Source organism: Scyliorhinus canicula, chromosome 4 (assembly GCF_902713615.1).
Source record: "Scyliorhinus canicula chromosome 4, sScyCan1.1, whole genome shotgun sequence".
Classification (NCBI taxonomy): Eukaryota; Metazoa; Chordata; class Chondrichthyes; order Carcharhiniformes; family Scyliorhinidae; genus Scyliorhinus; species Scyliorhinus canicula.
The window spans coordinates 115,071,769-115,086,663 of NC_052149.1; the positions used below are offsets into that span (position 1 = coordinate 115,071,769).

At 48.7% G+C, this 14,895-nt stretch overlaps 1 protein-coding gene across 1 annotated transcript in view; it reads left to right on the forward strand.

Annotated features, from left to right (window-relative positions):
- The window catches only part of LOC119964903 (astrotactin-1-like), a 3,158,558-nt gene that overhangs the window by 2,515,949 nt on the left and 627,714 nt on the right, over positions 1 to 14,895 (forward strand). Inside the window, 1 exon segment of the mRNA XM_038795000.1 lies at positions 1,626 to 1,730. Within this exon segment, the coding sequence (XP_038650928.1) occupies positions 1,626 to 1,730 (105 nt within the window).

Sequence of the window (14,895 nt, forward strand, 5' to 3'; positions counted from 1 at the left end):
ACTCTATCCCCATAACTCAATAACCTCTCCTAACCTTTTTGGTCACTAGGGGCAATTTATCATGGCCAATCCAGCTAACCTGCATGTCTTTCGGGACTGTGGAAGGAAACCGGAGCACCCGGAGGAAACCCACGCAGACACGGGGAGAACAAGCAGACTCTGCACAGACAGTGACCCAGTGGGGAATCGAACCTGGGACCCTGGCGCTGTGAAGCCACAGTGCTAATCCCTTGTGCTACCGTGCTGCCCATGCGGACCCATTCTAATTTTTATTTCTCTCACTTCTTCACTATCAGCTCCCACTTTCTCACCACACTGATTTGGCCCTCAGACTCTGGCGCCAAACATGTCGTTTGCTGTCTCTCATTGAAACCTCTGTGAACTTGAATTAAATAGAATCATAGAATTTACAGTACAGAAGGAGGCCATTCAGCCCATCGAGTTTGCGTCGGCCTTTGGAAAGAGCACCCCACTCAAGCACACACCTCCTCCACCCCCTCCCCTTTACTCAGTAACCCCAATTAACCTTTTTGGGCACTAAGGGCAATTTAGCATGGCCAATTCACCTAACCCGCACATCTTTGGACTGTGGGAGGAAACCGGAGCACCCGGAGGAAACCCACGCACACACGGGGAGATAGTGCAGACTCCGCACAGACAGTGGCCCAAGCCAGGAATCGAACTTCTGACCCTGGAGCTGTGAAGCTACTGTGCTAACTACTATGCTACCGTGCTGCCCCAGAATTAGAGACTAGCACCAGAAAAAAAAAGCGAGGTGCAAGATGCTGGATTACAGTAAAAGCCCAAATAGTTCTCTCACATCCTTTGGGAAAGAAAGTCTGGTGCCCCTGCCAGATCTGAACTACAAGTAACTACACTCCTAAATTATGGAATTGACTCTTATTGCCCATAACCTGAAACTGTTACCAAATTGACTCTCAGTGTAGTTTGATTTTAAAATTCATATCTATAGCAATCTAGAGAATGGAAGAATCATTTATTTCATGTACTTTTGTATCGACGAAATCTTACAAATAACAAAGAAAAGTACAGCACAGGAACAGGCCCTTCAGCCCTCCAGACCTGTGACAACCATGCTGCCCGTCTAAACTAAAATCTTCTGCATTTCCGGGGTCCGTATCCCTCTATTTGCATCCTATTCATGTATTTGCGAAGATGTCCCTTAAATGTTACTATCGTCCCTGCTTCCACCACTTCCTCCGGCAGCGAGTTCCAGACACCCAAAAACTTGCCTCGTACATCTCCTCCAAACCTTGCCCCTCGCATGTTAAACCTATGCCCCCTAGTAATTGACCCCTCTACCCTGGGAAAAAGCCTCTGACTATCCACTTTGTCAATGCCCCTTATAATTTTGTAGACCTCTACAGGTCGCCCCTCAACCTCCGTCGCTCCAGTGAGAATAATCCGAGTTTATACAACCTCTCCTCATAGCTAATGCCCTCCATACCAGGCAACATCCTGGTAAATCTCTTCTGCACCCTCTCTAAAACCTCCACATCCTTCTGGTAGTGTGGTGACCAGAATTGAACACTGTACTCTAAGTGTGGCCTAACTAAAGATCTATACAGCTGCAACATTAATTTGTAACCTATTATTTTTTCCAGGAATGGTTAACTTCAGTGAAGTGACAGGATATCCAATGGTGCAGCACTGGAAGCTGAGATCAACACAATACCATGTAAAGCTCAGCCAGAAGACACTTTCTACAGGTATGCAACTTCACTATTCGACTTGATTGTGCATCCGTCTATCTGGCATTACTGTTGTGTTTCCACTGCTCTGAAGTAAAAACAGAGAACGTTTTACACACAAGAGATAATTTGCTCCACTGCATCCATACTGGTTGACAGAACTGTGAGCTATCTGGCCTCATCTCACCTTTTCAGCTTTAAGTTTATACCCTTGTAGATTATATTAGTTTTATCCATTCAAGGGATCTGGCTGTCGCAGGTTCGGCCAGCATTTATTGCCCGTCACCAATTGTCCTTGGGAAAGTGGTGATGAGCTAACTTCTTGAACTGCTGTAGTCCCACGTGATGTACCCACAGTGCTGTGAAGGGGGGAATTCCAGGATTTCGCCCCGGTGTCAGTGAAGGAATGGTGATGTATATCCACGTCAGGATGCATCGATGTAGTGCTGAGGGAATGCTGCACTGTCAGGGGTGCCAAGTAAGATTCTCCATTTGGGAGACTGGGCTGGATTCTCCGATTCTGTGGCTATGTCCGCAGGATTCATCTGGGCTTACGACCAAAAGGTGGCCGCCGCCCCCGCACTGATGCTCCGCCCAGTGGGGGGCTAGCAGCCACGCCATGTGAAGCCCGCTTTACCTGTTGATACGAACGCAGAATGGCCGGGTCCATGGCCGCGCATGCGCACTGCGGTGGCCTGCACTTAGTGATTGGAATGCACTTACCTCTCTTTGATGAGGTTGATGTTTGTAAAGTTTGGGGTTTCAGCACTTGGAGTCACTCACTGTGGAAGTGGTCCCTTTAGTCAGCAGGTCCCTGTGGGGGGTCCCTTGAATCGGGGGTCACTATGGGGGATCTCTGGCAGCGGGTAGTGCATTATGGGGGAGGAGGGTGGCCCTCGGATGGACTTTGGGGGCAACTTCCTTCAAGAGCTACCCCCTGAGCCAACCATGAGTGCCACACGTCAGGCTCACATCTGGTGAGACCTGTTATAACCCAGGGGACTGGAGAAGCACGGAGGTCTGGAGATTAGGTTATCAGGCCCACTAAATGAATGGAATAGATTTGCATTCATTTACATCCTCCTGCTGGCGCATGGGCGTGAAACTTGATCCCGCCGCCAGTGGGGGCTGGAGCATCGGAAACGGATCGGCGTTGGATTTTACCATTTTCCATCCCATCGGGAAATGCGCTTCGGATGTCTGGGATGAAGATTTCACCCTACCATCTTTCTGCCAAGGTGTTAAACTGAGGCCTTGTCTGACCTGCTTCAGTGAACTCATAAGATCCCATGAAATTCTTCACCGAAGTGGGAGGTGCGGGAGGGGGGAGGGGGGGTTCAGGAATCTCCAGGAATCCCAGCCAACATCTACCTTTAAAGTAACATCATAAGAGATTATCTGGTCACTTCATCTTATTCATGTTTGTTGAGTCTTGCTGTTCAGAAATTGGTTGGACCAACATGGCGCTGACTGCACTTCAAAAGTACATCAATGGCCGTGAAGCATTTTGGGGCATGGAAAGCACTGTATAAAAACAATTTTTAACTGTAATTGTTGCATTCGTTTTTATGCATTGGGCCCTATCCCGATACACAAACTTGGTGAATAATGAGGGAAAAAAGCAATTGAAGAACTGAATTATATGTTTATAAATTAAACTTTAACGATAATCCCCTGCATGGCCTGAACTCACAGCTCAGAGGAATGAGGTTTTATTTCAGACTATAAAGGGAAATAAATAATTTCAGTTCATTTAATTACACTCCAATTCTTTACATCAGATGCAAATTAGCAGCTCCAGTACAAAAGAGGCTGTACACAAACACTAAAAACTATACACAAGGTGCAATGGTAAGTGGCTTCTCAAGCTTATCTGCAATTATAATTAGGGAGGCATTGTTTGTCGAGTCAAGTCCGACATTGTGGTGAGCAATTAAAACTGGGAGTCTTCTCCTGCACCGTGACTCCATCTGTTCTGAGCACTTCAGTTGACTCTGTTATAACAACTCATTTCATCCATCAGAGTAGGTACATAATGAGATGTAAAAAGCACCCACAGTTATTACTGGCATGGGAAAAATAGAACATTTGCGAACAGGGACACTCCACTCGAGAAAGGATGAATATTTATGACTAGAAGCAGAGCTGTGATTCTGACAATGTCTGTCACTAGTTTCGATGAATATAACATGGAAGAAAGAAATTCAAATTTTATTGTGGATCGTTTAAATTCATTTTTATTAAGTCATTTACAAGCATAGTAAAAATCTCATTTCCTTCAATCATAGGGAAAAAAATGTAATTTCTCCCTACATATTGAATTTTGTATTACTTGTTTTTAGACTTCTGAAAAAGCACCATGTTTTTCTTGAAGAAGCACTGTGCCCATATTGTTTCAATGGTAAATGCACCACTTGATGTGATACTGAGACACGCAGAACTCAGGAAGCGCGCAGGTCAACTCGCTGCCCTGTTATGCGTTTGATGGCCTGAACTGGTCGAGTGTTTAAGTCCCTGGAATTGCCCTCAGCACCCTTGGCAAGGGAAAGGAAAACTCCCTTTCCAATTTTCAGTGAATTCTGCCTGAAAGTGCCTGCATATAATTACCAGCGTGCATGTGTTCCTGCATGTGGAGAGGAGGAAGGGTTGGGCTTGGAAGGAAAGCTCTTCCAGATGAAGTGTCACCTGTTGTTGCTCCTCTAGCTCCATGGTAAGAATGACCGTTCTGGTTCGATGCTGCGGGAGAGATAGACCAGGGCAGTTTTTGCTCAGCATTGGCTGGTAGCTTCCAAAGAGGGTAACAAAAGGGTGAAAAATAGGACTTCCGGTGGCGGCCATGGTGTGAATAGTCGCACACAGGGCAGCTCCTGCTTAAAGGCGTAAAAAAAGAGCTCTTTTTACCCGAAATCGAGTGTAACAATGACGAAAAAGTGTGACTGAAGGTCGGAGGAGAAGTTCCACCCGGGAGTGGTATGTCTGCTGGTTACAAAACCCTGCAGAAGAAAGCGAAGGACTTGGCCAAGGGATTGGAAGGGATCTGTGGTGTAGCAGCTAGTGGAAAGATGGTGGAGAGGGATGGGTCAGTGCAAAGCAAAGCCCCAGATGGAACAGCTGATGGCCTTCATCAAGAAAGAGTTCTGCCAGCAGAGGAAGGAGATACAGGAGGATAATTCGAAGGCCATCGAAGTGGCTATAACAACCCTGAAGGGCTCGATGGAGAGGGTGGAGAAATGTTTGGAGGCAAAGGGGTCGCGGATCCGAGAGATTGAGCGGGTGATGTCGGACCACAGCGATTGGGTGGTGGCACTGGAAGTAGGGGTGGGGGCTCTTAGGAGACCTTTGCAAGACGTTGAAAGTAGGAAAATAGATTGAGAAGGCAGAATCTGCGAATAGTTGGCCTGCCTGAAGGAGTAGAAGGGTTGAGCTACGTTTCAAGGATGCTGGCAGGGCTGTTGGCAGAGGGGTTGCTGGACCAGCCCCTGAGTTGGACAGAGCATACACGTCTCTGAGGCAGAGGCCCAGAGTGGAGGACGCCGCAGGCGGTGATTGTGAGGCTCCACAAGTTTGTGAAGAAAGGGAAGATTCTGCAATTGGCCAGGGAGAAGCGCAACTGCGAATGGGAGGGGAACAAGATCCGAATATACCAGGACATTGGAGCAGACTGGCAAAGCGGCGTGCGGGTTTCAACAGGGCCAAGGCTGTATCAACAGTGGATCAGGTTTGGGGTGCTCTACCCGGTGAAACTATGGGTGACATATGAAGGTGGGAATATTAGTTTGGGACCCCAGAAGTAGCCAATGACTTTATCAAGGAGCATAAACTAGGGGAGAACTGAACAGTTTTGGGAGACGGAGGTGCTGACACTCTGGAATAATGGAGAATACGGGTATAGTGGGGGATGGAGGGAAGTTTTTTCTTTTCCTCCAACGTGGAGGGTTTTTTCTTCTTTTTCCTGTTGCGCCGACAAAGGCTATCAGAGCTGAAAAGTTTGTAAGGGTACACCCTTCCCTCTTGCTGCCTGTGGTTGTGTTTTTTCTTTTTATTTGTGTTTGGGGGAGGTGACCTGTGGTTTGAGATGAGTCTTTGTGTAAGTGGGGGAGGGTGTGGTCCGCAGGGAGCCTTCTTCACAGAATACAGAGGTGAGGGTGGGGGAGGGGTGGGGGGTCAGTAAGAGTAGCTTTTTGGCAGGAGTTGCGACGCAGGCAGGTAATGCTGGAGAATGGAAGTGAGATGAGGGAGAAGGCTGAGAGAGGTGGCTGTGATGGGGGTGGGGGGGGTGGGTGGGATGGAAGGGAGGGTGATGTGACGCAGCGAGGTTGGAGAAGAAACATGGGCAGAGGCAGGGAAAGAGGCCATTTTGGATGGGCCAGATACAAGGGTGAAATTAACGAGGGTAGAGCTAAAAGGAGAGGATGGCGGGTGGGAGAGGAGAATGAAGGTGTAAGTCCCTGATACGGCTGATAACATGGAATGTGCGAGAGCCCAATGCACCGGTGAAACGATCTCAGGTCTTTACGCACCTCAGAAGTTTAAAAGCGAAGGTGGTCTTTCTGCAGTGGACACATCTCTGCAAGAAGACCCAGGTTAGGTTAAGGAAGGGTTGGGTGGGTCAGATTTTCCACTCAGGGCTTGATATCAAAGTTGCGGGGGGAAGGGCAGCACGGTGGCCAAGTGGTTAGCATAACCGCCTCACGGCGCTGAGGTCCCAGGTTCGATCCCGGCTCTGGGTCACTGTCTGTGTGGAGTTTGCACATTCTCCCCGTGTCTGCGTGGGTTTCGCCCCCACAACCCAAAAATGTGCAGAGTAGGTGGATTAGCCACGCTAAATTGCCCCTTAATTGGAAAAAATTATTGGGTAATCTAAATTTATAAAAATAAAAAAAAAAGTTGCGGGGGGGTGACAATTTTGATGATCAAGAAAGTGGGGTTTGTGAGCACGAAGGAGGTGAGGGACTGGGATGTGAGATATCTGATGGTGAGTGGGGTATTAGAAAGGAAGCGGGTGGTATTGGTGAATGTGTATGCACCGGATTGGGATGATGTAGGTTTTATGAGGGGGTTATTGGACTTGGCCACGCACCAGTTGATTATTGGTGGAGATTTTAATTGTGTCCTGGAGCCGAGGGTAAGGTAGATAGATCGAGCCCCAGGTCAATGGGTAATATCTGAATGGCAAAGAAGCTGGGCGGGTTTATGGAAAAGATGGGTATGGTGGACCTGTGGCACTTCAAGAACCCAGGGGAAAGGGAGTATTCCTTTTTCTCACATGTGTATATAAGGATCAACTTTTTTCTGGTGAGCTGGGAGATTTTGGTCGGTTGGAGGGGGCAGAGTACACGAGGATAGTAATCTAAAATAAATAAATAGTCTTCATCGCCACAAGTAGGCTTACATTAACACTGCAATGAAGTTACTGTGAAAAGCCCCTAGTCGCCACATTCCAGCGCCTGTTCGGGTACACAGAGGGAGAATTCAGAATTCTCAGCTGGTATGGGAATTGAACTGGTGCTGCTGGCCTTGTTCAGCATCACAAACCAGCTGTCTAGCCCACTGAGCTAAACCTGCCCCTCTCAGACCATGCGCCCCATTAGCTTGAGATTCATCTTTGACCGGGACGGAAGCAGAGGCCGGGGTGGAGGCTCGATTGTTGGCAGTTGGAGGGTTTTGCGATAAAGTGTGGGCTGTGATTAAAGATTTTGTAGGGTTGAGCCAAAACGCGGAGGTCTCGGCGGCCACATTTTGGGAAGCACTAAAAGCGGTGGTCTGAGGGGAAATTATCTCGGTCAAGGCACATGCAGATTGAGAAAGGAAGGGGCAATATGAATGGCTAATAAACAAGACATTTAAGGTAGATAGGGAATACTCAATGGCGCCCACCACGGAGGGATTGGCGGAGAGGAAAAAATTACAGGGGCAATTTGATAGGTTGATGATGGGGAGGGCAGTAGGACAGCTGTGTCGGAAAAGAGGGGCGCAGTACGAATACGGAGAGAAGGCGAGTCGAATGTTAGTGCATCAGCTACAGAGGCAGGCCGCGTCCAGGGAAATATTGAAGATACGGACTGGGGCAGGGGATGTGGTGTTGGAGCCGGGGAAGATAAATGTGATGTTTAGGGATTACTATAAGAAGCTGTACAGTGTGGACCCGGGGAGGGTAAAAAGGGGGACGTGGAACAGTTCTTAGATGAACTGGAGTTTCCACAGTTGGGGGAAGAGAAGAAGCAAGTGCTAAAGGAGCCCTTAGGGCAGAGGGAGATGTTGGACAGTATAAGGGATATGAAGTTGGGGAAGATCCAGGGGCGTCGATGGTTACCTGATGGAATTCTATGAGGAGCTCACGACGGACCAGGGGGTGTTTAATGAGGCATTGGAGAAGGGGAAGTAGTCGGAGACAATGAAGCAGGCAACGATCACATTCATACCAAAAAAGGGGAAAGACCTGTTGGAATATGGGTCGTAATGCCCATATCGCTGTTAAATACGAATGTGAAAGTGCTGGCTAAGTTGGTGGCGGGAAGTATGGTAGGTTGTGTCTCTGGGATAGTTGCAGAGGACCAAACAGGAAAAGGGCAGGCAGCTGTCTAGTAATATAAGGAGGCTATTAACAGTGATCATGACCCTGTCGAGAGCCCAGGTACCGAAGATAGTGGTGTCCATGGATGCGGAGAAGGCATTTGACCGGGTGGAGTGGCGGTACCTGTCTGAGGTCCTGGGAAGGTTTAGTTTTGGGCCGAGGTTTGTGGCATGGGTGCGCATGTTAGACGTGACGCCGATGGTGAGTGTGCGGACCAATGACATGGGTTCACAGAACTTTGAACTGCACAAGGAACAAGGCAGGAGTGCCTGCTGTTGCTGTTTTTGTTTGCGCTAGCTATAGAAGCTATGGTACTTAGGGGGTCAGCAGAGTGGCGAGAGATTACGAGGGGACAAAGAGAACTTCGGGTGTTGCTATGCGCGGACGATCTAATATTGTATGTTTTGGACCCACTGGAGAGCATGTAGAGGATCATGGGCCTGTTGGGGAGGTTTGGGGCATTCTCGGGATATAAGTTAAATGTGGAGATATTTGGGATATCGGAGAGGCCAGAGCTGATGTAGGGGAGAAAGGCTGATGTTGTGGCCTTCACCTCTCTAATTACCCGACGAAGAATTCTGCTGGAGTGGCGGTCAACAATGCCACCTGGCGTCGCGGCCTGGCTGGGTGACTTATATAACTTTCTTCGGCTGGAATAGATCAGGTATGAATTAAGGGGTAGAGCAGAGGTCTTCGAGGCAAGGTGGGAGATGTTCGTAGTCGTGTTTAAGAAGCTGTTCATTGCAGTAGGGAGGGGGTGGTGGGTGAGGAGGGAGGGAGGGGGAGGTGAAAAAGGGAAACATTTGTACAAAGTGTATAGTTGTGTGTTGGGGAGTTTGTTCCCCAAATTGTTTATGTTTTGTAACCTTTTGTGTAAGTTTGGAATAAAATACATTTTTCAAAAAAGGGGGGGAAATTGAGATGAAGGAGAAAATTAACACAACATGCAAAATAAATGGATTCATTCACGAAAGGAGTTTGCTATCCGTTTCTTGAAGTCACTTTTAACTTGGAGTGGGATTGGTGCCTGGAGCATGCAAAGTTGGCAACAATGCCAAAAGCCATGGAAGATGCTAATTCCGGAAGATTTCTACTGCCAGGATTCTCATTAATTTTTTCAAACCTGTTTCTTGTCAGAAGGAAATTACATCAGGACCAGAGGGCAGGCGGGAGTGAAGGTTTGCGTGGGCAGGAACTGCAACATTGTCGCCTACCCAAAAGGGAATGATCCAGCATGAAGTAAATACTGCAGAAGGGGTGGGTTCTGTTCTCAGCAACAGTGAAGTAACTGCTCAAGACATTGGTGGTCTTATTTCTTCCGTTCCTGGTACTGAATCCTGTGGTAGTATGACTAGGGGTATTACGGTACCTTGGAAGTGAGCTGCTATTGGTGCAGAGGACTCGCTGCCCATTGGCCCGGGCAAGTCATGTGCCTCTCAGCCGATTGGCTGAGAGGTAGGTAGATCCGCCTACAAGGCGGGATATAAGAACCTGTGCTTACCCGGCAGTCGGCCTTTCTTCTGTACGTCTGCTGCCGGGCACACATCTTGTGCATTAAAGCCTATCGTTTGGATCTCATCTTCGTCTCGTGTCCATTGATGGTGCATCAAATCCAAAACCAGGATTGTGGGAACTGAGCTGTTTGTTAGGCTGGCAGAAGGTCACAATACTGTCAATTTTATTGTGGACACTTTGGTCGGACGAGAAAGGAAGCCACATACTCAGTGAAAAATGAGTGTCAAGTGGAGTAGAAGAGGAAAGGGATCTAGGGGTAGAGATACACAAATCAATAAGAAAGAAAAATTGATTGATTTGCATTTGAATAGTACTGTTCATGACCACAAAACATGTCAAAGTGCTTTACATCCAAAGAAGTACTTTTGAAGTGTAGTCACTATTGTCATGTGGGAAATGCAGCAACTAATTTGCGCACACCAAGCGACCGCAAAAAGGAACCAGATCATCTGTTCTTCTGATGTTAATTGACAAAATATCGGCAGGACGCCAGGAATAACTCTTTGATATTGTGCCTTTTCATCCACCCAAGCAGGCAGATGGGGCCTTGGTTTAAGATCTCATCCAAAAGGGGAAAGCTAAATAAATGTTTTAATTCATTCATGGGATGTGGGACATTGCTGGCAAAGCCAGCACTTATTGCCATCCCTAACTGTCCTCGAGATCGGGGTGGTGAACGGGGTGATGAGCCACTACCTTCAACTGGTCCTGTCCATGTTGTGAAGGGAATCCCATGGACTTGTTTGGAAGGGAATTTCAGGATTTTGGCTCAGGACCATGAAGGAACACCGGTATATTTTTCAATCAGCATGGTAAGTAACTTGGAGGGGTTATGCAACTTGTGCTGTTCTAATGTACCTCATACCCTTGTTCTTCTGGGTGGTAGAGGTTGGCAGGTTGAGGGCTTTGACATACTGCTGCTGTGCATCTTGTAGACAGTACACACTGAACATAGGAATAGGAGTAGGCCATTCAGCCCCTCGAACCTGTCTCACTATTTGATAAGATATGGCTGATCTGTAGCCGAAATCCATGGGCGCGATTCTCCGCAAATGCGGCGAGTCGTAAAGGCTGCCGTGAAACTGGCCGTGTTTCACGGCAGCCTCCTCGCCCCCTCCCAGGACCCGGATTCTCCCCCCGGGCGGGACTAGCAGCGGGGCCCTGTGAAGCACGGCATCGCGGGCTTAGCGACCGTCGCTAAGTCCGCGTGCCAAGCGTCACGCCGGCTGATGCGCACGATGACGTCAGCCGCGCATGCGCGGGTTGGACGGCTCCAACCCGCGCATGCGCGGATGACGCCATCACGCAGACACGTCAAACCCGCCGAATGTGCGGGCCGTCATGCCCCTCAGCCGCCCCGCGGACTGATCCTGCGGGGCGGCGGAAAAACAAATAGTGCGTGGGTATCGGACCCGCTGCCCGCGATCGGTGCCCACCGATCGCAGGCCCATGCCACCCTTGGTACGGCCGTGGTGCGGCCGTACCAATCGGTGCCATGGTTGTCCGGGATGGGCACTTTGCGGCCGTTTTCACGAACGGTGAGAGCAGGTGTGATCGCGTTCGTGAAAACGGCTGTAAAGGCCTGGGAACTCGGCCCATCAGCCTGGGGAGAATTGCTGTTCGCCGTAAAAAACGGCGAGCAGCGATTCGTGTCGTGGGGCGGCCGTGGAGGGGGGGGGGGGGAGAATAGCGGGAGGACGTGAAAATTGTCGGGAAGGCCCTCCCGCTATTCTCCGACCCGTCGTGGGCAGCGGAGAATCGCACCCCATGCCTTTGGCCCATATCCCTTAATATCTTTGCTCAACAAAAATCTACCTGGGATGGAGAGCAGCCTCTCCACCCTCCGCCCAGGCGTGGCGGGGGGACCTGTTGGAATACTTGACCCTTGAGAAGGTTAAGTTCGAACTGAGGGGAAGCTCGGAGGGGTTCTACAAGTGTTGGGCAGTAGTTATGTGCTTTCAAGAACTGGATAACATCGAACATTAATTGGGGGGGATGGGTGGGTGGGGGGCTGTGTATATTAAAGATGGCTATGGGTAATCCCTGATTCCTTTTTTGTCATTTGTTTCTGTAAACATGCGGGCTGATGTTTGGGGGTTGGTGGGAGGATGGGATCGTTATTATTGATATGGGGTTTGACATATCTGTTGCTGATTATTGTTTATTGTTGGTGGGTGTAAATTCGGGAGAAAATGTGAAAAAGGAGGAGAATAAAAATATTTTTAAAAAAAGATTTAAAATGAACAACTGTTCTAGCTTCAACTGCTGTTTGTGGGAGAAACCTCTACCACTGTTTGCATGAAGAGGTTCTTCCTAATATCTATCCTGAACGGTCTAGCCCTAATGTTTAGACTATGCCCCCTAGTTTTAGAATCACCAACCAGTGGAAATAGTTTACCTTTATCGTCCATGTCTTTCCCTGTTAATATCTTGAAGGCTTTGATCAGGTCACAAGTTAACCATCTAAAATCTAGCAAAACAGGTGTCATTTAAAGAATCGCTTCTTGCGACTCAATGCCTGTGATCCAGGTCACATTTTTGATGACCTACCCAGCATTCCCTCCAAGGCCAAAATATTCTTCCGAAGGTGTGGTGCCCGGAACTGCTCACAGTACTCCAAGTGGGCTCTAACCAGGGTTGTGTGTAGCTGCAGCATAACTTCTATGCCTTTATTTTCCAATCCTCTAGATGTAAAGGCTAGAATTCCATTAGTCGTTTTGAATATATTCTGCACTTGTTCCTGGCATTTCAAGGATCGATGGAGGTGTCTCTTTGGCCATCCACAGTGCCTAACCTCTTTACATTTAGAAAGTACTCTGCTCTATCCTTTGTCGGGCCAAAATAGTAACCTCACACTTAAAAAAAAATAATGTTTTATTGGAGTTTTTAATTTATGACAGGTAAGTCTAATCATTATACTGTTCAAGTGTACAGTTGCATTAATCAGAACTGAGGTTATAAATAATTTACACACTTTTACTGTACATGTGGTCGAAATTTACATTAGTGTTACCAAACAAAAAGAGAGAGCAGAAGAAAAAATAAGACAAAAGAGACGGGTGTCAATTTACATTGCAGTGACCAGCGTATTGTGGATCTAGTCCAAACTGCCCCCTTGTGGCTTGAGGCAGTGGATATCCAGCGAGTGCCGCACCTAAAGACAGAATGAGAGCAGAGATGAGCTCTGGCCTAGCGGTTACACCCTTTCTATGGAAACATTGTTGTGCAGCCGTACGTGGGCCCTGAGTCCCTTGGTGCATTGTGCCGCTTTCGCCTTCCCTTCACTGTTGTGTGGTGAGTCCCTCCCCCCTGCCCCCCCCCCCCCCCTTGCCCACCGTCCCCTACTTCCTGTTTTGTTATGCTCTTGACGTAGCATAAGCTGCTTCCTTGATGTGCACCCCGACAAAGGAAGGTTCAGACTTGGAGATAGCTTTAACACATTTATTAAAATGTTAACAATTCTCCTACTTGGATTCGACTCTCCTGTTAATCCTGCTATAGCTACACAGACTGACAAACCAGTCTGCTACAATCCACGTGGTGGGTATGATGTGTTGAATCAACCCTGTGTACTCACTGAGTGTCTCCACTGGAAAGAGGAAGATCATGTGTGCTGTGTCCTTTTTTATGAGTTGGTGTAATGCCCTCCTGTGGTGGTGTCACCTATGTGTGTGTCGTGAATGCCCATTGGTCGTGTCCTATCTTACTGGCCTATTGGTTGAATGTCTGAGTGTCATGTCTCTGGTGCTCCCTCTAGTGTCTAGCTAGTCTATCTGTACTTACATTAACTCCTTCTGTATTTACAGTGATGCATATCACCACATCCCTCGTTTTTCATGTTACATATTTTCTGTACAGTGTTAAAGAAAATTGAACAAAAACAGGTAGATAAGTGATGCTATGCACAAGTCATGATAACAGTGATCATTAAACAATAAGTCCAAATCATATGTATGAGTCCAAAATTCATCAATTATCATGGGTGAATGTCTTTCTTGTTGTGTTAGTGAGTTGGTAATTTTGATGGTGGCATTGCATTGTAAACGCCATCAGTGTCCCTGTGCGTAAGGAACCAAGAAGTGGTCAAATCACTTTGTTGTCCGATTTGAGTATTTTCTTCTTCCGATGTTTGTGGTAGTGATGTATGCAATCTCTGTCGTCCTGCCATGGTATGTCATTGTACTGAGCTGAGCAGTAACAATGTCCCTCATGGGCAGAGTTGTACCATGTCGTACCAGTCTTTGTTCCATTGTTGTTGTTTTTGTCGTGCTTGCTGTCGATGTTCTTGCCTCTGGTACGCTTCTTGTTATTGTTTTTAATGTTGCTGTTGTGTTGGTTGGTTTTTTTGTCGTGTTTGCTGCGCTCAAGGACCACACTCAGTGGATAATACAAGTCCTTCACACAGTTACTCGGGTCAGTGTGCTTTGTGGCATTTGCTGTTTCCTTGAGCGTGCCGTCAATTAGTTCGCGGCACACCCCATCAGGAGTCATGTCCGGCTTACTTGAATCAGCTTTGGCTTGTGGTTTCTTCCCGTCTGGAGTCTGGGGCGAAATTCGCCCCTACCCAGCGTAGCGGATTGGCGCTAACCACTCCGACGTCGGGCCTCCCCAAAGGTGTGGAATTCTCCGCACCTTTCGGGGCTAGGCCCGCGCTGGAGTGGTTCCCGCTCCGCCGACTGGTGCCAAAACTGGCGCCAACGGCCTTTGGCACCCGCCGGCCGGCGTCGGGGCTGGCCGAAAGGAATTTTCCGGTCGGCGTGAGTCCGCGCTTGCGCGGAGCACCGGCGGCCGCTGACGTCACCACTGGCGCATGCGCGGTGGAGGGGGTCTCTTCCGCCTCTGCCATGGTGGAGGCCGTGGCGGCGGCAGAAGAAAAAGTGTTCCCCCATGGCACTGGCCCCCCCCCCCCGCCGATCGCTGGGCCCTGATCGCGGGCCAGGCTACCGTGGGGGCACCCCCTGGGGTCCGATCGCCCCGCGCCCCCCCCCCCAGGACCCCGGGGGCCCGCTTGCACCGCCAATCCCGCTGGCACAGATGTGGTTTAAACCACATTGGCGGGAGAGGCCTGACAGCAGCGGATCTTTGGCCCATTGC